The sequence below is a fragment of the Saccostrea echinata genome, unplaced genomic scaffold (genome assembly GCF_033153115.1).
Source record: "Saccostrea echinata isolate AGI-Se365-2 ecotype Australia unplaced genomic scaffold, CSIRO_AGI_Sech_v1 ptg000009l, whole genome shotgun sequence".
Taxonomy (NCBI): Eukaryota; Metazoa; Mollusca; class Bivalvia; order Ostreida; family Ostreidae; genus Saccostrea; species Saccostrea echinata.
In genome coordinates this window covers 32,508,078-32,534,055 of record NW_026889758.1, presented here as the reverse complement: position 1 = coordinate 32,534,055, position 25,978 = coordinate 32,508,078, and the positions used below count along the sequence as shown (strand labels likewise).

At 35.7% G+C, this 25,978-nt stretch overlaps 1 protein-coding gene across 1 annotated transcript; it reads left to right on the top strand.

Annotated features, from left to right (window-relative positions):
- Positions 1–20,425: 20,425 nt before the first annotated feature.
- Positions 20,426–21,249, top strand: LOC133184019 (rho-related protein racD-like). The gene is made up of 3 exons (XM_061318891.1): positions 20,426–20,552; positions 20,679–20,737; positions 20,842–21,249. Exons 1-3 carry the CDS (start codon positions 20,426–20,428, stop codon positions 21,247–21,249), a joined length of 594 nt encoding a protein of 197 aa, XP_061174875.1.
- The last annotated feature ends 4,729 nt before the right edge of the window (positions 21,250–25,978 follow it).

Here is a 25,978-nt window from a genome sequence, read left to right as displayed (position 1 = left end):
TCAGACCAAAACTATAGAAGTAGCGTTTTGAAAAATTCTTTACAGACAGACAGACGGACGGACGACGTACACCTTTCTATCGCATAAGCTCTTCTGGCATCTGAATAGTAGAGCTAAAAATGCATTCACACGATTCGAAATTATTTCCTTCCTTTGTAAAATAAAGGTATTTTTATGACATAATGCATGGCTTTTCCGCACATGTCCAGTTAAAGATATACACGCTTTAACTTGCGTCAGTTAAAAATAAAGTCGGAAATTTATTTACTTTGCTTACCAAATAAAGTTTCGAAAATATTGTAAATTACACAATTGGAAATGAACGCATTATAAAGATCTCAAATTATAATTATTTATTATCCCACTAGGAAATTAATGACTCTATTTAATTCATGCATCATGTGACACCGTCGCTACTTTTAGATTGATAAACAAAAATGGCGTCAAGAAAACGAGGTAGGCAGTTTGGTATACAACATAACTTTTGACATGGACGGCATACGTTTTATGCTTAAAGATACTTATCTTTGAAAACAACCAGTATTAAGCATCTACTCTGTAATGACAGATATTAACTTTTATTCAAAATCGTAGTCAAAATGCAACGTACCTCGTTGTCTACGATTCCCCGCGGACATGCGTGACTATATACTGTTTACGCACTTCCTTTATCAATATTGATGAATAGGCTGAATTCTTAATTGCAGATCTTGCTTAATTGTTTTGTAAATACAACGACTTATTTAGTAAAACTTTGTGGAAAGTAATTATTTTTTATTACACATCATGTTTCTCAAATCATTTAATCATTTTGTTTTACATAAAAAATCGCGTTTATATAGCGTGTATATCTGTAAACCATTATTCAAAAATACATGTATTAGAATAGTCAAATTGGTTACTATTCTTGTCTTGTTTAAACAATAAATTAAGTAGTGCTAACAGCAAAATACTGTGGAACATTATGTATTGCTTTATGATTTTTTGAAGAGATGTCCCCTAAAATTTCGGACATTTTAAAATTTTTGTTTTCTATTTGTTTAAGATACATTGTACATACTATTGAAGTACTTGTATTTAAGATAGAAATTCTCAAGCAAAAGGGAATGTTTTATTTGAAAAAAAACAAGCATTCTGAGAGTATTGCATTAGCAATACTAGTCCCCTACCGGCAAGTGTAATCTGGTTCCCGTTAAAAATTGAAAATGCCATAATTCCGTCAAAAATCAATGAGCCGGAACGAACTGCAAACTTGATCTATAACACATCAAGGTAAAGTCACATACCAAAAATCAGCTCAATGTCTGCAAGCGTTTAAAAAAAAAGTGCGGAAAACCCTGAAAAATTGAGAAGGTCGTAATTCCGTCAGAAATCATTGAAACGGAATGAAATGCAAACTTGATCTGTAACTCATCAAGATACACTCACATACCAAAAATCAGCTCAATATCTGCAAGCGTTTAGAAGAAAAGTGCGGAAAACCAAGTGGGACAGACAGACAGACGGACGGACAGACTCAGAGGAAACCTATAGTCCCCTCCGGTTTCACCGGTAGGGGACTAATAAGACCGCGGAACATTAACTGGCAAAATTGGAAATATGCAGCTTACGTCATTTCCATCTGTCGCAGTCAAACACTTGATATACAAAGAAATGGGCGGATACAATTTGACAAGGAGGTCTGCGAAAACATTGGATTGAAATTGCAATTCGAAATTCATTTTCAATCCACCTGAGCTATTTTTCGCAAAGTTATACTTGTATGATCGAAACGACAATATGCCTCACATAAAAGAATTTATTTATTATTTGTAGGATGACAAAAAACATTATTTATTTTTCTTCTTCACTGAAAAAAAATTGAAATTCAGTTTCAATCCACCTGAACCGTTTTCAAACCTTAAGTGTGAATTATGTTTGTTTGTATGTTGTTTAATGTCCCTCTCGAGAATTTTTCACTCATATGGAGACGCCACCACTTGCCGGTGGAGAGCTGCAAATTTTGTCCTATACTCGGCACTTACGGCCATTGAGCAGTGAGGGATCTTTTTCGTGCCAGCACCTGCTGCGACACGGGACCTCGGTTTATACGGTCTCATCCGGAGGACCGGTCTCCACGTCCCACAGTGGGATTCGAACCCGCGACGTAAGGATCAGCTCCTTACTTCGCGACTCTAGAACAGACGCTCTAACCACTGCGCCACGCGGGCGACGTGTGAATTATGATCCAGAAGACAAATAAATTCAGTTCCCAAATACATGTCTTTGAAATTCATATTTATATGAGTTTTTTAGCCTATAATTTTAAGGACATGTCAAAGTCATAGAAGACAGATTTTTTTTCAGGGGACGGCCATTTGATTCTAGAAGGGGGGGGTGTCAAAAATTGTCGAGTCAGATCATGCCATCACATGAAGAATATATTAATTTCTAGGATGACAAGAGCTTTTATTTTTAAGTTTTTTGTTCTCTGAATAATGTTTGACAAACAAAAACAGGGAGGGGTTGACCAAACTAAAAGAAAACTTTCTTATTCATTTCCAAGATCGTTCAGCCCCCCTCCACCCCCTCCCCGACCCCACATACACATACCAAACAGAAATCAAATATTTGTCCCTTTATATTTCTTTAAAAACATGGGATAGAAAATTCCGATTTATATACCGGTATATTTCAAATTATTTGTCTTCTAGGTCAATCAGTAACACCGTGCGTTCTAGCGTAGCTGAGGTGGACTGAAAATAAATTTCAAACTGGAATTTCAATCCAATGTTTTCTCGGACGTCCGTGTCGAATTGTACCCGCCCATTTCATTGTCTATCATTAAATGTTTTGACTGTAACAGATGAAAATGACGTAAGCTGCATATTTCCAATTTTGCCAGTTAATGTTCCGCGGTCTTAATGTAGAATCTTCGAAAATGATGACTAAATGAAGCTTTAGGAGCTAGGACTAGCACATTATTATTCGCCACACTAAACAAACTTGATATTTTGACATTTTTTAAGTCATCCCTTCCTTCTCGTTCATGTGCCACTCTCAATCAAGTTTGCTAAGTGTGCTAAACATTTTATGATGATATTCAACAGTTGTTTACTATCCATTTTACAAAATATTGTCAACATATTATTTATTCACCGTGATTCAAATCATATTGATGCCAATTAATTTACTGAAATCAAGTTTTTCGCAAGTCAGTAGCATTTTAGCTGCTGCATTTTTAAAGATTGATTGATTAATTGTATGTTGTTTTACGTCCCATTCGACATTTTCATATACCGGTGAAGGGCTTCAAATTTAGACATTTACTCGACACTCAGGGCCATTGAGCAGTGAGGAATCTTTATCGTTCCAATTATAGCCTGGCATGACACGGAGCCTCTCATTCCGAAGGACCCACAACTTTCACATCAAAGTGCCGAGGGCTTGGCGAAGGAACATTTGCCACGTATTTTTTTTTTATCGACTTAGGTCAGCAATTTCAGTTTCACAACCATACATTTTCAGCTGGGGACACAATCAACTACCAAATATTCCTTGACAAGCCAAAAAAAAGGTCATCTGACATTATTATTGAGGAACAAGCATATATTAGCCATGTTTTCTATAGTATTCTATATATCGGCACCGTCACGGTAGCTCAGTCGGTAAGAGCGCTTGCTCCGTGATTGGAAGGTCGTGTGTTCGAATAACGGCCGCGACTGACCTAAGTCGATAAAAAATAGGTAGCAACTGTTCCTTCGTCAAGCGCTCGGCACTTTGGAGTGAAAGTTTAAGGTCTTTCGAATGAGACCTTAAAAACTTCGTGACACGGTAAGCGTTGGCACGATAAAGAACCCCGACTGTTCAATTGCCCTGAGTGCCGAGTAAAGGTCTACACTTGAAGCCCCTCACCGGTATATGTTGACGTCTCTACATGAGTGAAAAATTCTCGAACGGGACGAAAAACAACACACACAGTCTATATATGTTTCAACCTGCCCCCTGTATTTGTAGAATTATTAAATGTATACATGTATATTGAAGCAAATTAAAAAAAAAATGCCAATGTGGATTGCTTATTCTTTAATATGTGTATAAAAGATTATTTTTAATATACAGAATATTTATCACACTGTAATAATGATTTCATGAGTTTGTACACGCCAGACATCTTAACTTTTTCATTTCACATGTTGAATAGTATCATTAAGTAAATCCAAAAAAAAGAGAATCGTCCGGGGATTGAACCCGGGCCTCTCGCTTGCTAAGCGAGCAATATTTTTTTTTTATCTTTTTGCTAAGCGAGCAATATACCACTAGACCACGGAGGCACTTGATTATACAGCAAATTAAATGCAAACATTAAGTCACATATAATGTTTATATTCACGTTTGATATTGTTAAAATTTTACACAATAAATGTTGTCTAATTTAGCCTTTACTAAACAGTTCTAATAGATGTTATTAGAATATAAAATCCGCCGACAACCTGTATTATACGTAATAACTCTCCACATGCCCCTGTGCTTAAAATAGTGCCAAGTGACTTTTAATACAATAAATAAAAAAAACGGGGCGGGGCACTTTGGGGGGGCAAGAGAGGCCATAGGGAGTTATGATATAAAATTTCATTGCAAAAGCTCAAAACCCTCTTGAGATATCGCCCGGAAACGAAAGTTTTACACACAGACGGAATTTAAGAATTTACGACCTTTAACTTTGACCTTTTGACTTCAAGATCAATAGGGGTCTTCCTTAGGCCACAGGGAGTTGATGTGCAAAATTTCATTACAAAAGCTCAAAGAACTCGCGAGATATTGTGCGGAAACGAAAGTGTTAAAACAGACAATTTATGACCTTGACCTTTGACCTTAAGATCAATAGGGTTCTTCTTCAGGCCATAGGGAGTTGCTATGCAAAATTTCATTGCGAAAGCTCAAAGGGTTCTCGAGATATCGCGCGGAAACGAAAGTGTTACAGACAGACAGAAATACAGAAGGACGGACGGACAGACAGACCCAAATTAATATCCCCCACTTTCAATGAATGCGGGGGGACAAAAACCGAGGCCCCGTGTCACGGCAGGCGTTGGCACGATAAAGATCCCTCACAGTCGCCCGCGTGGCGCAGTGGTTAGAGCGTTCACTCTAGAGTCGCGGAGTAAGGAGTTGATCCTTATGTCGCGGGTTCGAATCCCACTGTGGGACGTGGAGACCGGTCCTTCAGATTAGACCGTATACACCGAGGTTCCCTGTCGCAGTAGGTGCTGGCACGAAAAAGATCCCTCACTGCTCAATGGCCCTAAGTGCCGAATATAGGTCAAAATTTGCAGCTCTCCACCGGCAAGTGGTGGCGTCTCCATATGAGTGAAAAATTCTCGAGAGAGACGTTAAACAATAAACAAACAAAAGATCCCTCAATGCTCAATGGCCCTTAGTGCCAATTAAAGGTCAAAATTTGAAACTCTTCACCGGTATATGGTATCATCTCTATAAGAGTGAAAAATTCTCGAGTGGGACGCTAAACAACATACAATCAACCCATCAAGAAAATAAAAACCAAATATTTGTTTATTTGCTTTGCAGCCATTTGAGAATAGTTTTTTCATGTTCGGATGCCATTTAATGCCGATGGAAGACTGCAAATTTAGACATGTGCTGGGCATTATGACCAAACAAATTTTGAACAGAAGCAACAATATAGACAGAGGATATCATTTTCACGTGTAGTAGAGACTGTAAAACATGATTTTTCAATTGATATATTGTTAGTCATATATCGTGCCAAGCTTTCAGAGAAACCATATATGGGTTGTGTACGTGTCATTGGAGATTATATTAACAAGTATGGGCTCACTGAACAGAATTCCCTTGGAAGGAAATGATCAATCATATTGGCAACCCACATAATACTTTGAAGGTCTTCACAAATATACTTTGAAGGTCTTCACAAATGTACTTAAAGTTTACCGAGATTATTATGTCACAATTAATGACAAAGACGGTTTTAGTATTGTCTCATATTTTACCATGAAGTAATTGGTCCTTGTTGTAGACTCAACATTAATTCAGCTCTCACTACATCTATACTTACCTATACTTATAAATTAATAAATTTTGCAAATAAGCTCCGAAACGGGTACACCAGAGTTCTTACTAACACCTCTATGAATACGATACAAGATGATGTCCGTAAATTATATTCAGATTTCACTCGCATAGTAAGTATCGTACATTAAATTAAAAGTCTACTTTCATTTTCTCAAAACAGTCATGAAATAGCAAAATCATGAGTACGGTGGCGGTTCCGGTTGGCAGATCTAAGTTATGACAATTTTTAATGAAACCGAAAACAAGCAATCGTTTATTTCATAAAACACCATCACTGAATTATTCAATCAAAACTTGATTTAAATGATATAAAAGAAATAAGTTGTGATAACCGATTAAAATGGGATATGTGCAAATCATTTTCGTTATTCACCGACCTTAATATTGACGGAAACTTCTAGAACATCATATAGCATCGAGACGATTACAGCTGCATGAACACCAAAAAAAAAAGCTTTTGTGTGAATGGCTATTAAAATAATGGTAAATCATTGATAACACTATAAGTTGTAAATATATTTATACATCGAAAGACTATAAGTAGGTTTTCCTAATGAATTCATCCCTAAAATTTGTATATTCCTCACTGAGAGCATAGTGACAACGAACCCGAAGTACAATTTTGTACTTCGTAATAAATTTGCTCACAATTTGCTTACATGAAAAGAGAAATAAGGTATTGTTCAAATACAATTAAAGCTGTTAAAATCTTGTGCTTTAATAAATCAATATATTTAATTTTTTTTCTTCTGAATACAGTCTATTGTTTCAAATACTCGACTATTCATAGGGCGTTAAAAGCTAATGTTTACAAAAAAAAAAAAAAAAAAAAAAAAAAATCATTTTTTCATTAAAATGTGCATATTCGCTGCTTTTATCCTTGACGGATATAAAATAAGAGCACCTGAAGTACAATATCCATAACATAGTGTAACAGGTTTCACAAAAAACGTCAATTTTTACGGGGAGGGGGCGTACATCTACTTCTGCTCAAAAGCTAAATGTGGGATCTTGAACAAAGTATTTCTTCCTGCTATAAGCCTGTAGGCTGTCAGTAGAACCCACAATATATATTATTGGAATATTTCTTTCGGTAGTGGTATCAATTCAATTCCCCGCGCTTGCGCAGGATTTCATCTAGTTCCTTGTAAAGAAAACACGAGGGACCTCTATCAATTATCCCGAAATTTCAAATAGGCACCGTAACTGTTTTCCACCAACATGGCATGCACTTGTCGGACTAAAGTATTGTATTGTATTGTTTATTACCAAGAACCATACAGTTCATAGGTTTAAAGTATATACATGAATCAATTTGTACATTATACATATATATAACATTTCATTATTTGTACATTAAGTAAAGCAGGATCATAGTAAAGGATGTTACATACTATTCATTCTTGGTTCACAAAGCAGACAAAAGCACCATAATATATATTAGTCCATAAAGCAGACAAAAGCGCCATAATAAAAGTTGGTAATACATGTAGTAATAGTGAGGATAATCTCGTTATATCAATGTGAGTTAACTTCTGCTCTCAATCTTGTACATTTATAAAGATACTTTCCTAGTTTACATAACTCTGTTACATTTTTTGTCGACAACAATTGAACAAGTTTAAAGGTAGATGGTTTTTGGTAATAATATTTTTTAATATACTCTTTTCTAACATCAGAAAACAAGAGGCCCATGGGCCACAACGCTCACCTGAGTAACTTTGGCCTTGCTGTTTTTCACCCGATTTCCCCCTTGTAATACCTATTGTGGCCCCGCCCTACCCCAGGGGTCATGATTTGAACAATTTAGAATCTACACTACCCCAGGATGCTTCCACATAAGTTTCAGCTTTTCTGGCCCAGTGGTTCTTGAGAAGAAAATTTTTAAAGATATTTTCTACATATTTCAATGTAAAACTTGGATTCCCTATTGTGGCCCCGCCCTACCCCTGGGGGTCATGGTTTTTACAATTTAGAATCTACACTACCCCAGGATGCTTCCACATAAGTTTCAGCTTTTCTGGCCCAGTGGTTCTTGAGAAGAAAATTTTTAAAGATTTTTTCTACATATTTCAATGTAAAACTTGGATTCCCTATTGTGGCCCCGCCCTACCCCCGGGGGTCATGATTTGAACAATTTAGAATCTACACTACCCCAGGATGCTTCCACATAAGTTTCAGCTTTTCTGGCCCAGTGGTTCTTGAGAAGAAGATTTTTAAAGATTTTTTTCTACATTTTTCAATGTAAAACTTGGATTCCCTATTGTGGCCCCGCCCTACCCCCGGGGGTCATGATTTGAACAATTTAGAATCTACACTACCCCAGGATGCTTCCACTTAAGTTTCAGCTTTTCTGGCCCAGTGGTTCTTGAGAAGAAGATTTTTAAAGATTTTTTCTACATTTTTCAATGTAAAACTTGGATTCCCTATTGTGGCCCCGCCCTACCCCCGGGGGTCATGATTTGAACAATTTAGAATCTACACTACCCCAGGATGCTTTCACATAAGTTTCAGCTTTTCTGGCCCAGTGGTTCTTGAGAAGAAGATTTTTTAATGACCCCACCCTATTTTTGTCTTTTCTTGATTATCTCCCCTTGGAAGGGGGCTTGGCCCTTTATTTTAACAATTTAAACTCCCCTTCACCCAAGGATGCTTTGTACTAAGTTTGGTTAAAATTGGCCCAGTGGTTCTTGAGAAGAAGTTGAAAATGTGAAAAGTTTACAGACGGACGGACGGACGGACAGACAGACGGACGGACGGACGACGGACAACGGGTGATCAGAAAAGCTCACTTGAGCTTTCAGCTCAGGTGAGCTAAAAACGGACAAACCAGAATAAAATGATACTCGTCTTCAACTTGTGACATTGAACAAAATTTACACAATCTTTCTATTCTAGGAATATTAAAAAATCTCCCTCGTTCTATCTCTAGTTGGTGAGAAGATAGACGATATTGACTGATATGTTGTACATATTTTTGTGATATTGATTTTGTTAAATATAATTGTAAATTAAAACTATCGCTTAAATACCTATACAAAATACACTTAGGGGAAGCTTCAAAATTACTTCGTGCTTCTTGTATGAACATGTCATCCAATCTTTGTTTCACCTCAAACAAAAAAAGTTTTTCATTTAGGTAGTCTTTACAGTTCCATATATAACCAAAGCCTAAAGTATCAACAAGATCTTTTATATGTGACAGCCAACAAGGAAAAGTATTTGATTCACACACATCTTACATTTCTTGGTATATATTTCTTAAAATGCAATTATCACTATTTTTTAACTTTAACCAATACTTCAGCATTCTAATTTTTCTGTTCCATTGTAATGATTTCCGACCTAGTTCAAAATAAACCATCATAGAGACAGTGCTTTTTTTAACACTTAGTACTTTCTTACAAAAATCTGAGTGGATACTTTCTAATTCTCCTGCTGGGTGAAACCCCCAAACTTCGCAACCATAATTTGCTATACTACCAATATATGTATCAAACAATGACAAGTAAGGGTTCTGAAAGGAGTGGGGGAGGCCTAGCAAATTTTGTCGAGTCAGATTATTTATTTTCATGTAATCGCACGCAAGAATATTCATTTCCAACATAACAGGACAGTGAAGAGAAGGATGGGGGCACTAGTCAGGGACAGATTATTTACTAGTACTTTCTTCCTAGAGCACGGCAGATTATATATTTTTGACATTTTCAAGGATATATTATTTATTTCAAAAATCTGCCGCTCCCTTTAAGAATCAAATATTCGTCTGCTAATAACGTAAATTTTTGAAGTTCCCAATATTATATCCCGATATTCCCAATGTTATTTTCAGGTTCCGTGGGTCAAGGTGGTGTGTTTCTAATGCTTTGAGTTGTTTGAATATCTGCTGCCATTTAAGCATTTAATTCTTTTTTTGGGATGTAGCGCGGTATGTTAATTTGTCGGCATGGTTATGCTGTTATAGGACCGACAACATCCAAAAATAAGAATTCAATGCTTTTATTTACATTCTCAAAATTTCTTTCTTCATTATTGTTAATTTCTGAATTCGTTAATCTTTCTTATGAATATAGCGCCTTTCAGAAGTGATGTGCTTAATAGACGCAAGATCCCTTTGTGACGTGAAAAGTTAAATAACGCAAAAGAATATTGCGAGGGGAAAAAATTAAACGTACGGTTGTTATATTTTACCAATATTTTAATGTTTATTGTTTTAATTAAATTGAGTCAAATATACATTTTGGTGTTCCTAGAATATTGAAAATGCATATATATAATTCCTGTGACAAGGTTTCGTGTGTGTTACAGTGCAGGAAACTAATTTTGTTACAGCATCAATGCTGATTTGAATGCTTCCTTTGCTTGCTGATTTGAATGCTTCCTTTGCTTGCTGATTTAATGCTAGTAATCCTTATCCTGATGCTGTTTTATAATTAGGTCAATGCTACCGGAAGTAGCATCATGCTACCGGAAGTAGATAATGAATTTCAGCATTGCCGTTTAAAGCAATAAAAGTGCCTTTTACAATTATTTGATCATAATATCTCACTATGTATCAATAATGTGATTCTTTAACCAATATTCTTTCTTTCTTTTTTTAATTTTTTACTGAATTAAAACTCATTGATTTTCTGATGCTAGTAGGATAATGCTGATTTTATGTAGGTCAATGCTGGTTTTATCCTTTGCTTGCTGATGCTGGTCCTGGTAATGCTGTTTTTTAAATGCTGATCCTGATGCTAGCTCGATCCTGATGCTACTAATGCTTATGCTGATGCTGGTTTTTGTAACAAAATTAGTTCCCTGCACTGTAAAGGGTTTTGAATTTCGTCGATTTCTAATGGATTTCATAACGAAAATTACACTTAATCTAAATATATCGATATGAACATCGGCACCTATTTTGTTGTTCTGATGATAGATTGTGAATAGATAGCTATGACAAACACGTCAACAAATCACTTATTAGTTATTATAGCATATTTAGGTTAATATCAGTAATCGGGAAGATAAACAATGCTAAATCCTATTTACAGTGCATTTGACCTTCAGTAGTAAAGAATACTAAACTGTCAAAGGTGCTTTGGTGTCTGAAACTAATCATTTAAATAGGTTATTTTGAGCACATATTAGTTCACTAAACCAAGAAGATAACTCGTAGTATTTTGTATTTAAAGCGACTGGGCATGCTCAATTGTTACGTCTTTTTTTCCTGCTGAACCAGAAAGCTGCGAGGTACCAAAAGTTAAAAAAATCCACCTTTTTTTAAGACTTAAAAATTCTTATAGATAATCTTTGCCTTTAAATCTTGGTATTAGTTTCATTTTAACCGTGTTTTTTTCGTAGGAAATACCCGGTTATTGAAATGGTAAAAGTTTAGCGTGGGCAGCTGCTAAAAGGGTACATCATTTGGCCGCTTATTAACTTTCCCTACAGTTTTCAAGATAGGAACCTTAACCAAGGAAAGACAACTTGATGTGCTTTGATTTACGGGGTCACTCACTGCTGAACGAAAATAAGGGACCTACTATGTGAAGAAACGTTAACATTGACGCCTATAGGAAAATAATTAGTGGTCTGTACCCAAGTATGGACTTGCTTTAGCTTCTTCAAATAGTCCATTAAAAAATTCAAAGGAACCGAGCAAAGTTTAGTGCGAATGTGATGAAGATCTAATTGTTTACTGACTTAGGGTAAAAGTGAAGCAAAAGAGATATCATATATATTTAGCCTATTGTATGATCGATGTCCGTGACTACGCCTACGTTTAGGTGTTTTATTAAAAAGTGCCATCACATTCACATAGGCACTTTGTGGGCTTGTAAGATTCCCACCATTATTTATGTGGTTGTTGCAACCATACGGGAAGTTTCCTATTCCAGTATCCTTCTCGTTGTCAACGGAATATTGGTTGGATGATATAATTTCAACCCTTATTGAAAAAGTAGAATGATCAGACAAATTAATATGTTCATCAAGATATTGATGGCCCCCATTATTTATTTCAAACCTCTTATATTATAAACCCTATGTTTCCTCGATATAAATCAGTTTGCATAAAGTACATTCAATTTTATTTTAACGTTTTAAGTTGTACAAGTTAAATATTCTCCAGTTTTAGTACAAAACTTTTTATCAAAATATCTCGGGTTTTTGCAATTTTTAGTAGAACATTTGGAAACGGGACGAATGGGGTTCGAAAAAGAATTGTTCAAAATATCTCTGATTGAAACCTTGCGGTGTTTAATTTTAGTAAAGGGTTAGTTTGTTTTATACTAAAACTGGTTATCTGCTGACTGTATATATGAAACAAAATGTATCGAAGGAGAATCCGAGAGAGGGGTACTAACCATTCGACATGTATCCGAGGCTGTGCCCCTTGTAGACTCTACAGATTGACACCTTGCTGTACTGGGCGCCGTATCAGCCAATATTGAATCGTTTATATTTTCAAAATCCATAGTAAAATATATACCGAGCGACAAGTATCCTCGGGGACAGACTGTCTGCCAGGAGAGATACACGCTCTGCTATTTTTGGAAAGAGTTACAAATATTTTTCCTAAATTTTCCGATTAAAAACTCTGATTATTATATACATGTAGTAAATATAATTCTTAAATGTACATAGTATTGTGGTCCCGCCCTCGCCTCCGGGGTCATGATTTGAACAATCAAATCTACACTACCTAAGATTGATTGTATGTTGTTTAACGTCCCATTCGAAAACTCATATAGAGGCGTCACCGTATGCCGGTGTAGGGCTTCAAATTTAGACGAATACTCAGCAGTGAGGGTTCTTTTATCGTGCCAATGTCTACCGTGACCTCAATTTTAAGGTCTCATCCGAAAGACCTGTGACTTTCACTTCTAGTGCCGGGCGCTTGGCGAAAGACAGTCACTACCTATGTTTACGCCTTAGGTTTGACTCGGCGCGGCGTGCGAGAATCGAACTCGGGATTCCTGATCACGAAGCAAGCGCCCTACCACTACGCTAGGTGACTGGTCACTACCAAAGAAAACTTCCTTATAAATATGACTACATGTAACCAAGGCTTGGCTGTTCTTGAGAGGATTCTTTCCTATATATTCCTCCATATTATGGCCCCGCTCAAGCCTCGGAGGTCATAATTTGAAATTTATGTTATGTAATGAAGTTGTCAAATAAGTTTTATCCTCTCTGACCCTGTGGTTCTTGAGAAAACTTTTAAAAGATGACTTAAATTTTCACCAATTCTTAATCTCTCTTTGAAAGAGGACGTGGCCCTTCATTTGAACACAAACTTGAATCCCCTTCATCCAAGGACGCAAGTTTGGTTGAAATTGGCCCAGTGGATCGTGAAAAGTTGAAAATGTGAAAAAGCTTAGAAATGACAGACGGACGGCGGACACAAAGCTCACTTGAGCCTCTGGCTCAGGTGAGCTAAAAAAAATATAGCATATTTTTGTAAGTGCGGAAAGGCAAAAGTGAAAAGTAATTAGTTCTGCAACGTCAACACTGGGTACGCTTTTATTAGTTTCACCTGGATTCAAAGCCAGCTAAGCCCTGAAGCACATATATCCTGCAGGCTAGCATTCATAATCGTATAACAAACGCGCTTGGTGGTTGCAGTGAGAATTGGCATTTCGAAATGAAATATTCTTTTGGTCTTCTGGATTGATTGTACTGAATGAGTCTCTGCAATATCTATGTCATTTTACCAATGAGTAAACTAGCTAACACACATTTTATTACTTTAAATTTCATTATGTTTACAATCTTTATTAAGAAATAAGTTAATTGTTAAATGGGTGAAATTCTACTCATAAGTCGCATAATACATGTAGTGTGCCAAATTGGACAACAAGGAATCGTCATTCATCATTCTTAGAGTTATCTTTCTTGCAGTATTATGTATCTTACGTTTCCTATTTTCACTAGTACATGGTTATGTTGAGCAAGGATGCCTTTTCCAAATTTGTGAAAATCATGACCCTTGGGTCAAAAGTTCTGGTGTTAGGGAGGGGTTCTATTGATTAAATAATGAAAATACGCAAAGAAAGTATGCATTTTCACCATATGATCAATAGAGCCATACCCTAATTCAAGATCCCCTAAACCTGAACTATTCTGGTAAAGGACTTAGTGCTTATTACAATCATGAATTCAAGAATTATTAACATTATCAAAATGATATAGCCACCATTGCTGAACAAATACTTTGGTATTTTCATGTACTGTAGCTAACGATTGTTAACCAAACATGGTCATTTTCTAAAAAATGATAAAAGATAAAAGATACCACAGAGTCTGACACATCTGTTTCATATTTGGATATTTTACTTGAAAAAGACGGTAATGGTAATCTAACAACCAAGCTTTATGATAAACGTGATGACTTTAATTATTCAATCGTCAACTTCCCTTACTTATGCAGCAATATACCTTCATCACCTGCATACGGGGTATATATCTCTCAGTTGATTCGATACGCAAGAGCATGCTCTACGTATGTACAATTTCTAAAACGAGATAAATTATTGACAATTAACGATTGTTAACCAAACATGGTCATTTTCTAAAAAATGATAAAAGATAAAAGATACCACAGAGTCTGACACATCTGTTTCATATTTGGATATTTTACTTGAAAATGACGTTAATGGTAATCTAACAACCAAGCTTTATGATAAACGTGATGACTTTAATTATTCAATCGTCAACTTCCCTTACTTATGCAGCAATATACCTTCATCACCTGCATACGGGGTATATATCTCTCAGTTGATTCGATACGCAAGAGCATGCTCTACGTATGTACAATTTCTGAAACGAGATAAATTATTGACAATTAAGTTGATGAAACAAGAATATCAGCTGTCTCGTTTAAAGTCATCATTTCGTAAGTTCTATGGTCGATACAATGACCTTGTCAGCAAATACACTTTATCATTGAGTCAAATGCTGACTGACGTTTTTCATACTAATTGTTAGGCCATTATTTACACACCGAATTGTCGACGGATTTTTCCGTTATTTCCCGATCATGACAAGGAGCACACGGCGGGTGTGACCGGTCGGCAGGGGATGCTCACTCCTAGATGGCACCTGATCCCACCTCTGATGTTTGGAGGTCCGTGTTTGCTCTGCTCCAATTTCGTATTGTATAATGGACTTTTGAGCTTGAATACTGTTCGTTATCTCCATATATTTCATATCTTTAAAATGCAAGGGAAAACCTGTTTGATAATTGTGTACGTGAGTATTGTCAATAACATTTCAACCGTTTGTATGAAATTAGCAGCTCATTTCTTTTCTCTAGCATTTGTTTTTTTTTCCTTATGAAACAGTTATCTTTTTTTTTTTATTTATTTTCCATTCAGTTACATAAATAGTAAAAACATATTTTAGAACAAGTCTTGCAAATCATTTTTTTATTCTAACATTAGTTTAAAGATGGAATTTAATAGGAAAATGTTTTCTCTTATGTTGCTAATTTATGTCGATTTATTAAGTTGCTTATTTATATTAATAGATTAATTTATATATACAAGATAAATTAATTTATATATAAGATATCATCCGTGAAGCATTTCTTCTTTTATATAAACGTGACGATTTTTTTACTCAAGGTTAGTCTCTTTAAAATGAACATGTGGGAAAACAAGCATGAAATAGTCGACACTGTGCAAAATGTCCACAAATCCGGGGAAAAAATCTTGTGTTTCATTATTTAAAAAAATTATATTCAGTTCAGAATTCCTTCTGTGAGAATTGTTAAGTATTGGTATCTTAGTAAAAGATTGTTCCGAAAGTGTTTGATATCTATTCTCTATTGAGAAGTTGATGGCTCGTTTTAATACTCCCCCTCAACTTCTCTACGAACAGCCTAATAAAAGCAGTTCAGAAATCGACTAAATGAAGAACCAAACCGGGCCCCACTTCGATCGATGTTTTAGGATTGATGCATTATCATAGACACATTTTGGATGCACAGATGTTGTTTTGCAATGGAAATGAGATTAAAAATACCGATTCTGCTGACTTAAAAAAAACATTTATCACGGTAGAACACTTACTTGCCCTATCTGTATCACCGGATTCGTTTATTCATTCAAAACTGCGTTTGTACTCGGTTGACCTCTAAGAAAGTCTAAAAAAAATTTTCCGGATAAATTGGATTAAATGTTCCAGTGTTAAATAGTTATCCGGAGAAATAGTTTTAGACTTTTTTAGAGGTCAACCCAGCTTCAAACGCAGTTTTGAATGAATAAATGAATCCGGCGAATCAGATATCACAAGTAAGTGTTCTATCATTAAAAACGCGGTTTAAGTTAGCGGAATTGGTATTTTATTCGCATTTCTATGGCAAAATAACATCTGTGCATCCAGACTACGTCTATGATATCGCATCAGACCTAAAACATGAATCGAAGTGGGGCCCGGTTTGGTTCTTCATTTAGTGAATTTCTGAACTGCTTTTATTAGTCCTTTCGTAGAGAAGTTGAGGGGGAGTATTAAAACGAGCCATCAACTTCTCAATAGAGAATAGTTTGATATCATGTCTTGCCATCAATCTTATTATGCATTATGATTTTCTTACAGGTAGATTTATTGAGGCTTATTTGCACTGCTTTCACCGATGTTTATATAATGTTAATCAATTCGAAATGCAATCTCTGGTGAAGAAAGAATATATAGAGGATATTCAATGTTTTGTAGTTGGATATTGAATTTATTTCACGAGTGGGACAGGATTTTTTTTTAATTTTTTCACGAGTGCGAAGCACGTTTGAAAAAAAAAATTCCTGTCTGAAGAGTGAAATAAATTCCATTTCCAAATATATAACACTGAAATTTCGGTTTATTACATTTTCTTTGATTTCACTTTCCCTCTCTCTTTTATTAAAGCACGGTGTTGTAGGCTGTGACGTCATAGTTGAGTGGTTGAGACGTCATAGCTTAGCAATTGTGAAATTGAAAACATTGTAACATGGACTTTAGAAATATATTTGGTAAGAAATTAGCAGTTTTAGCCTCTATCAAGATGGCTTCGTTACTATCGCTATCTTATGACAGGCCAGAAATAATGTTTTACTTACTTTGATATCCTTTCATACTGAGAAAGGATATCACTTTGGTATCCTTTCACACTGTGACAGAATATTACTTTCATTCCAAAAAAAATAAATCACAGTATTTCACTGTTGAAAATGTAATGAAAGAAAAAGTAAGCAAGCTCACAAACCCCACGCTCCCCCAAAACTTGACAAATCAACACATAATGAATGGCACGGTGCACTTTAAATAAACAGTATAATTCAAAAAGGGGCATTACTTGCAAAAAAATCATCACATCAAAACTTCTTGCATATAAGGACATTCACATCTTTGTTAAAATTTAATTGGGCTTAAGTTTCTAGATAGAATGGAATCAAAATTTCTTGGTAATATACAAATCTACACATTATGTCTGAAATACCTACAAAGTTTCAGGAAATTTAGTCAGTGCAGGAATTATGCTGAAAAACTGTTATTTAAATTCCTCAGTGATTTCGATTTGTTAATGAGTGTCCAACGTATGACAATTTACACATTTAAATAATTGATGGAAACAAAATCATGACATAGTCACATAAATTTGTTTATATAGTGAACTTATGAAATTATTTAAGGCAAAGCACTAATTTGAGGTGTGTGTGGGGGGGGGGGGGGACTTTTTGTACTTCTGTTTTGAATCATTGATATTTTGATCTCAAAATCAATAGGGGTCTTTTAAGGTCATAAAATATTTCGCATAAAATTTCATTACAAAAGCTGATTCCAGTGGATTTCCTTATTACGTAGCAAGAAAGTGTCTTTAATAATAGCCAACATTCTAAGGCTAAAAATAATGGAATCGAAATTTCCTGGCAATATGCACATTTACACACTTTGTAGATGTGCATCTCTATATTCAAGATATGGCCAAAAATCTAAGTTTAAAAGTTTCGAAATTCCCAGAAAAATAATGGATTCGGAATTTCCTGGCAATATGCACAACTACACTGTGTCCTAAATATCTGCAAAGTTTGACGAAATTCTGTGATGCAGTTTAAGAGGAGTTGTGCTGACAAACTGTTCATCTCTATATTCAAGATATGGCCAAAAATCTAAGTTGAAAAGTGCCGAAATTCCCAGAAAAATAATGGAATCGGAATTTCCTGGCAATATGCACAACTACACACGGTGCCCTAAATATCTGCAAAGTTTGACAACATTCTGTGCAGCGGTTTAAGAGGAGTTGCGCTGATAAAATGTTCATCTCTATATTCGAGATATGGCCAAAAATCTTAAGTTGAAAAGTGCCAAAATTCCCAGAAAAATAATGGAATCGGAATTTCCTGGCAATATGCACAAAGTGCACAACTACAAACTGTGCCCTAAATATCTGCAAAGTTTGACAAAATTCTGTGCAGCGGTTTAAGAGTTAAGGAGTTGCGCTGACAAAAAACATGACTGACGGACTGACTGACCTTCTGACGGGTCAAAAACATTATACCTCCCGCAACTAGTTGCGTGGGGTATAATAAAAACATTCCATCACTACTGTAGGTGTCAGTGTCATACCAGTATTTCACAGGAAGTTCATGTCAAAACACTTACGTCATGGCTATGGTGGGTACATGATATGGGGTCAGAATTTTTTCATGTAGATTAAGGGGGGATTAAATACTTCTGAATTGCAGGGCCAAGGTGATTCAGATAAGCAGTGTGGCCAATGGGCCTCTTGTTTTATCACTGCGCATGCCCTTGAACTTGCCCAAATAACCTTGGGTCAAATATTCTTGCGAGTCAATTTTAAGCTTCCAGTGTTTCTTCATTACAAGTTGTGGTACACGATAACAAAATAGTTGGTTGGTTAGGTGTTTGCTTCAATTTCCTTCGAGAGATTTTCACTATGTTGGGAAGTCACCTGTTGCTGTTGGAAGACTGCAAATATAGACTTACGTCCAGTGTGAATTGAGATTTCCTTTACGTGCCAGCATCTATTGCGACATGGGATATACAGTTTTCATCCGAAGGAATGGTCTCCACAGGGATTCGAAGGAGCAACCCCTATCTTTGCGATTCTAGAACGCAACACTCTAACCACCCCATCACGCAAGCAACTGCTGAAGTGATTCTTAAAAAAAATGTTTTGCTTGGGAGAGGGGGGTGGGGGGTAATTTTCTTGAGTCGATTTTTTGCATACTTAGTTTTTCATTGAACATCCTTTGGGTCAATATTTTCATTTTATACAAAATTTCATCTCAGCCATTTTTATGCTTGACTGATTTCTTGAAAATGCAAATATGTACTCTGTCGCAATGGGTGTGTATTCAGATTTGCACGAAATCACGCTTAGCTGACATTAAAAGATCGCTTTACTAAGGCGTTAATTTGCCGAGTTTTTTTAGTGAAAGATATTACCAAGTTTGTGAATGACGGATCTAGTTCTAGGAATCCCCTTTCTTAAAGATGCTCAGCTTATAATGTAAACAGTAAGTTTAACATCTTTGCCTCCTCATTTATTCTTCAAATTACGAACTTGAAGAATTTGAAATCTGTAGAAAAATCTATATTTTCGCCACTTATACAATTATCAGATTATTTTAAACTCTATAATAATGTGCTTGCAAGACCCGTTTAGAGGAATCAAAACACTGTCTTTTGAAAATAAAAAGAACATTTGTTTTGTAGAAACTAATTAATAAAGCTCTCAGTGTCATAATACATGTAGTCCTGGTCTGGTTTCGGCAGCAATATTCACAGAGACAATAAGACATACGATTTATTTGCCGACAAGCATTTGCTCTCATGTTCGGTGATGTGATATACATCGAGAACTTTATGCTTGCATCTTCGTTTTGGCACAGATTTAAGTCCTTATGACAACTTCCTTGTCACCAAAAGAGACATGCAAATGGATCATTTGTACGAAATACACAGTATCCCTTTACGTATTACATGCCTTGGACATATTTTTAAATGAGGGGATCTGGGTGTATTATACTGTGACGATGTCCTGTCACCATTCTTTCTGCAAATAATGCAAATCACAAACTTGTGAATTGTCAAATTTTGTTTTAAGTGGAATAACATTTGAAAATAATCATACTATTTTTTTATTCTTGGAATGTTTCCGAGTATTCAAATGTCATCGACGTTATATTCAATATATTCAAAATCCAGAATTCTGGTTGGTCATATTGTGCTATAACTACTTTACTATCTATAAGAGAGTCAACCAATGAAAATGCTGCTAAAAGGTTTTATTAATTAGCTTAAGTATAAAAGAGAATGCATGCGATGTTTTCATATATCTTGAAAAATGAGAAGCCGCATTAAATGTAGCATCGTAGGGGAAACAATGGTGGGAAAGACAACATTGCTAAAATCTTACGTCACGTGTAAGCCACCCGCAATTTACTCTCCAACAATTTACGAAAACATCAAAGGTATGTGTTGAAATCCATAAACTTTTTAGTTTATGGTTGAAGTCCTATTGATATCCAAAACAAAAACTGTCGATATACTTTTAAATTTGTTTTTGCCCTATTTATGTGTTTCTGTTTTATTTATAGGCTTTGTTGTTCTTGGACACAAGCATCATAAGGTAAACCTGGTGGACACAGCCGGACAGGTAATTTGCAATTCTTATTTACATGAATTTGAGGTTATTAATGGAAAATAGTACAATTCTTTGTACAGTTGCAGTTATTATCAATTAATTTCTTATATTTCCAGCATGAATATTCAAAACTTTGTACAGCATCCTACTGCAAAAGCAAAGTGATCATCCTCTGCTACAGTGTGATAGATAGACAGTCGTTTGATCGGATAAAGTCATTCTGGATACCAGAAATTCGAAAAAATGTTGGAAAAAGTATACCGATAGTATTGACTGCTACCCATACAGATCTTCGTAGTGACAAGTCAATTCAAAGGTGTATTCAGGTTGTGTCGTCTTCTGAAGGAAAGACTTTAGCGGACTCGATCGGTGCAAAAGGATTTTTTGAAATATCAAAATCGGACATTAGCCAAACAAATGACATTTTTGAATGTGCTGTGAGGGCTGTAATCAGTAAGAAAAAGACACTTTTTACCATTTTAAAGAAAATATTTTGCAGTACTTGTAAAAATAAAAACGAATGAGTAATATTTGGTTTGTGTCTGAATAAATAAGAGTACCAATATATAATGAGACAAAATTAAAAACAAAAAAAAGTACACGTAATTCCAGATATTCAAGTAGCATAAAAAGTTAATACAATATGAACATTCTTCAAAAAGGGACCAACATTTTCGATGCCATTTTAAAAGTTACACTTCTGTTAAAACTCCTTTATTAAAACACATTTATTTCTCAATTATCTAATAAAACCTCGACTAAACTTCTAACCAAATTCCAAAATTAGTTCAGTCTTTTAAACATTTTCCTTGGTATCTGATCTTCACCTCCGAGGATTCGTGTTTTATGTCCTTTTCACAGATTTGTACGTATTATTTGTATATTTTATGGGATCGGTCACTGTTCGTTATCTTCTCCTTTTTCATTAATTTTCTTAAATCTAACTTTCCTAATAAAGTATTAAAAAGGCTTTTGAAGACAAAAGCGAAGTATTTTGAACTTGTTTACTGTGCAGTCTTTTCTTTTGTCCATCTTTGCCTCTCTCCTGACATTAAAGTATATTTCACAGGACTCTGGTAGAAGTAGTGTTTGGATTGGTCAATTGCAATTCTAGAGCAATTCCTCTCAGGCTAAGCTCAAAAAAGCACTTTTTTCTGTTCGCCAGACTTTTTGTAATTACGTAGGTTTTTGTAGCCTTTAAAAGATTCCCTTCCCTTTGCCATTACACTGTGTATTATCATTGTTTAATAATTACTAATAATTATCAACTCCACCTAATTCACAAACACTTTGAACACTTCGATTTGTTTTATACGAGAGACTCGTGACTAAAATACTCTCACTCTATACTTTTTTATTTTTGATTGCTTTAACTCGAAAGATTTTTTTATCACTGAAGTCCAACACCTGCAATTCAAATTAGTATATATATGTTTCAGACCTCAAACAAATAACCTGGTTCACTCCAAGACTAATCTTTACATTAGATGACTTCGTCATTGTGTGCACAATAGGGAAATCTTCATGTGATGAGTTTGTCATTGTGTGCATAAGAAACTTTAATCGTCAAAAATGATGGACAAACCGTAAATCTCTCTTTAAACAATGAAGGTCGAGCGTTATACCGATATGCATTAAAATCTACAAAGTAAAGAAAATTAATCTCTCTCTCTCTCTCTCTCTGACATTGCTACACTTACTTTTTGACCCAAAATTAAACCAGATATTCATAGACAAGACTTTTATTTGTGTGTGTATCGGAAGCAGTTTTTAGTGTATCCTCAATCCGCTACCTTCTTACAAACCCTTTGCCTTGCTACTGAAAGTCGGGATTGTTTACGTCATGTGATCTCGAATCTAACCTGAAATGCAGTTTGCGTCATCGACAGAAATAAAGAGCAGTTTTGAAAAGTTTATAAAAAATAATAAACAAGCAGGTTTCGAACGATGTGTATTTGTTATTTAGGATGCAAATCTATATTTGCAGTGGTTAGAGCGTCTGCTCTAGAGTCGCGGAGTAAGGAGCTGATCCTTACGCCACTGCGAGACATGGAGACCGGTCCTTCGGATGAGACCGTATAAACCGAGGTCCCGTGTCGCAGTAGGTGTTGGCACAATAAAGATCCCTGACTGCTCACTCTTTTAAAGGTAGATGACATCTCATCATGTGATTTAGTGCGTTTTGGAGGTAATATGTTAAATTAAAAAAAATATATTTAAAGGACCAGTAATTCATTCACAATGTTTAAACAAGGTCAATATCTAAAAATGAATTAAGAGAACGTGTATTAAGAACGTTTTGGAGGTCAAATATAAAATTTAAGAGACTAACATTTACAAAAAAATTAAATGCCGACAAAATGGCATTTAGAACATATTGGAAAACAACAAAACAAAGTGCGAAGAAATTTTAAAGATTTCCATTGTTTAAAAGAATTGAATAACTTGATATTGATGGAATTTTGTAAAGCTCAAAAGTTAAACTTAAAGCTGAACACAATTCGTAAAAGGAATTTGTCTGTCATATTCTTTTATACAGACGTTATATCGGAGGGCCCCTATATAAGTCGTTCATTTAGTCACTGTTTAGTGTAATTTAGTTGTCATCTGTATAGACAGACGTTTGCTACATACTTTGTAAAACACTCGGTAGCGACAAAAATAACTGTACTTCTTCCACGGCATGAGAGAAACAAAGATACCAAGGAAACTTACAACAGGTGCACAGGTCAGTGCAGTATACAAACAAACACAAATACATGTAAAATACAATGTAAATCATATACGGTACCAATTTTGATGCACCAGATGCGCATTTCGACAAATAATGTCTCTTCAGTGATGCTCAAGCCGAAAGGTTGGGAATCCAAAATTTAAATAAAAAGAATTGGAAGAGCTGAAAAAAGTGCCAAAGACTGGAGCCAAATACGTGGAAGGATCAGAGCTATGCATGAGGGAGATAATCCTTAATTTTGAAATAAATTTCTAATTATTACCACAGCGATTAAATTGTATCCGTATTTTCTAGCTAGTACCGAAGTACTAGGTTACTGGGCTGTAGAGGCCCTCGGGGACTAACAGTCCACCAGCAAAGGCCTCGACCTAGAAGTCATAATGTAAATCATATACGGTACCAATTTTGATGCACCAGATGCGCATTTCGACAAATTATGTCTCTTCAGAGATGCTCAATAAAATGTAAACAAAGGTAAGTTAACGTAAGATAACCAGCACGAACACGTGTCGTCTATTCCACGCCGGTACCAGTGACAACAAAGCAGTCAGGAGTAACGAGGGCGAAGGGTATACCCCAGTGCTAATAATGAAGATCGTAAAACTGAAATGTCATTTACGAGTCGTGTTCAGCTTTAAAGTTAAGAATGGAAACTGCATACAATAATGCAGCTCAGCAAGAAGAAAATCAGCTGAAAAGAATCAAGCCAAGTACGATGCCAATGCAGGTCCATAGCCGGGAAGCAAATTCAGTTGGGGGAGAAAACCCAGGAAATGAAAGGTTAAAAGGTCATCAGCCGTTACTATTGGAGGTGCATAACTGTGAAAGACTTGGTTTTTGGATAGAATACTGCAAAATAACTTCGTGGGACAAATCTGACAGTTCACTGTGTAAGCAATGGCCTAACAATTAGTATGAAAAACATCAGTCAGCATTTGACTTTGTGCTGACAAGGTCATTGTATCGACCGTAAAACTTGCGAAATGAAGACTTCAAACGAGACTGTTGATATCCTTGTTTCATGAACTTGTTTGTCAATAGTTTGCCTCGTTTTAGAAAGTGTTCGTACGTAGAGCGTGCTCTTGCGTATCAACTGAGAGACATAAACCCCATATGCAGATGATAAGGGTATATTGCTACATAAGTAAGGGAAGTTGATGATTGAATGTTAGTCTCGGAGACAAGATAAACCTGAAGATAAGTGTTCGTTCGAAGCATGTTCATACACCAACGCTAAGGAAATCCAAGCAAAAACAGAAAAAGGAAAGACAGGAATGAGAACTCTTAAATCATATACGGTACCAGATGCGCATTTCGACAAATTATGTCTCTTCAGTGATGCTCATGCCGAAACGTTGGAAATCCAAAATACTTTAGAAAAAACACCTTTGATGAGCTGAAGAAAGGTGCCAAAGACTGGGGCCAAATACGTGGAAGGATCAGAGCTAGGCATGAGGGAGATAATCCTTATTTTGAAATAAATTTCAAAATTTTACGACAGCAATTAAATATATATCTGTATTTTCAAGCTAGTACCGAAGTACTTAGCTACTGAGCTGTAGAGACTCTCGGGACTAACAGTCCACCAGCAGAGGCTTCAACCCAGGGGTCATAATGTAAATCATGTACGACACAAATTTTGATGCACCAGATGCGCATTTCGATAAATGATGTCTCTTCAATGATGCTCATGCCGAAACGTTGGAAATCCAAAATATATTTTTTTTAAAACACCTTTGAAGAGCTGAAAAAGGTGCCAGATACTGGAGTCAAATACGTGGAAGGATCAGAGCTATGCATGAGGGAGATGACAAATGCCACATTATGTTACTTCTTTAATATTCTGCTACTGAGTGTGCACAAATCAATGATCATAATCAGCTATGAAAAAGAGAAAGTTCACTGGGGGCCGTCAAAGATATAAAAAAAAAACTCTTCAAAAACCGGTCAAAAAACTTACTTTTCCGGGGAATTATGGCTGAAATATTGCCGACTCGGCGTTAAACAATCAATCACTACTTAACTTGTAGAGTAAAACACGCTTATAGCGATGTGCCAGGGAACAACGTAATTCGTTCACATCACAACACATTTTAAAACTGCTGGGAATGAAAATCATGCACTTCGCTGTAAGCGTAAATTGATTATACGCATGTTCGCTTAAATCGTGTTTTACTGTATATACAGGAGGAAGCCAGACAATTTTAAACTCATTATTAATAAAAATAAAATACAATTACGCAAATTTATCTGATAATTATTTCCACATCCTTAAAAGCACCACAAACTGATGTCATCCTATCTCAGGAAAACCTCATCCAGAACATATCCAGAAAACGACTCGGTTTAACGGCCCTTTACTCTTCCTCATTACTGCAAGATATCCTGTAATTCATTTTTTCGAAAGTAACTCACAAAAGAAATGAAAACGTTCATCAACAGCAAATTAATTGTAGTTTCTGTGCACAATTGTATTGTTTATTTCAATTATAGCTGGAAGCATCAGTATCTCGAAATTG

Bases quoted from the DNA above. Each gene is read 5' to 3' on its own strand.
- LOC133184019 (XM_061318891.1), top strand. From the start codon at position 20,426: ATGAGAAGCCGCATTAAATGTAGCATCGTAGGGGAAACAATGGTGGGA. The intron at 20,553-20,678 runs GTATGTGTTGAA...TTTTATTTATAG, and splicing joins AATTTACGAAAACATCAAAG to GCTTTGTTGTTCTTGGACAC. The intron at 20,738-20,841 runs GTAATTTGCAAT...TTATATTTCCAG, and splicing joins TGGTGGACACAGCCGGACAG to CATGAATATTCAAAACTTTG.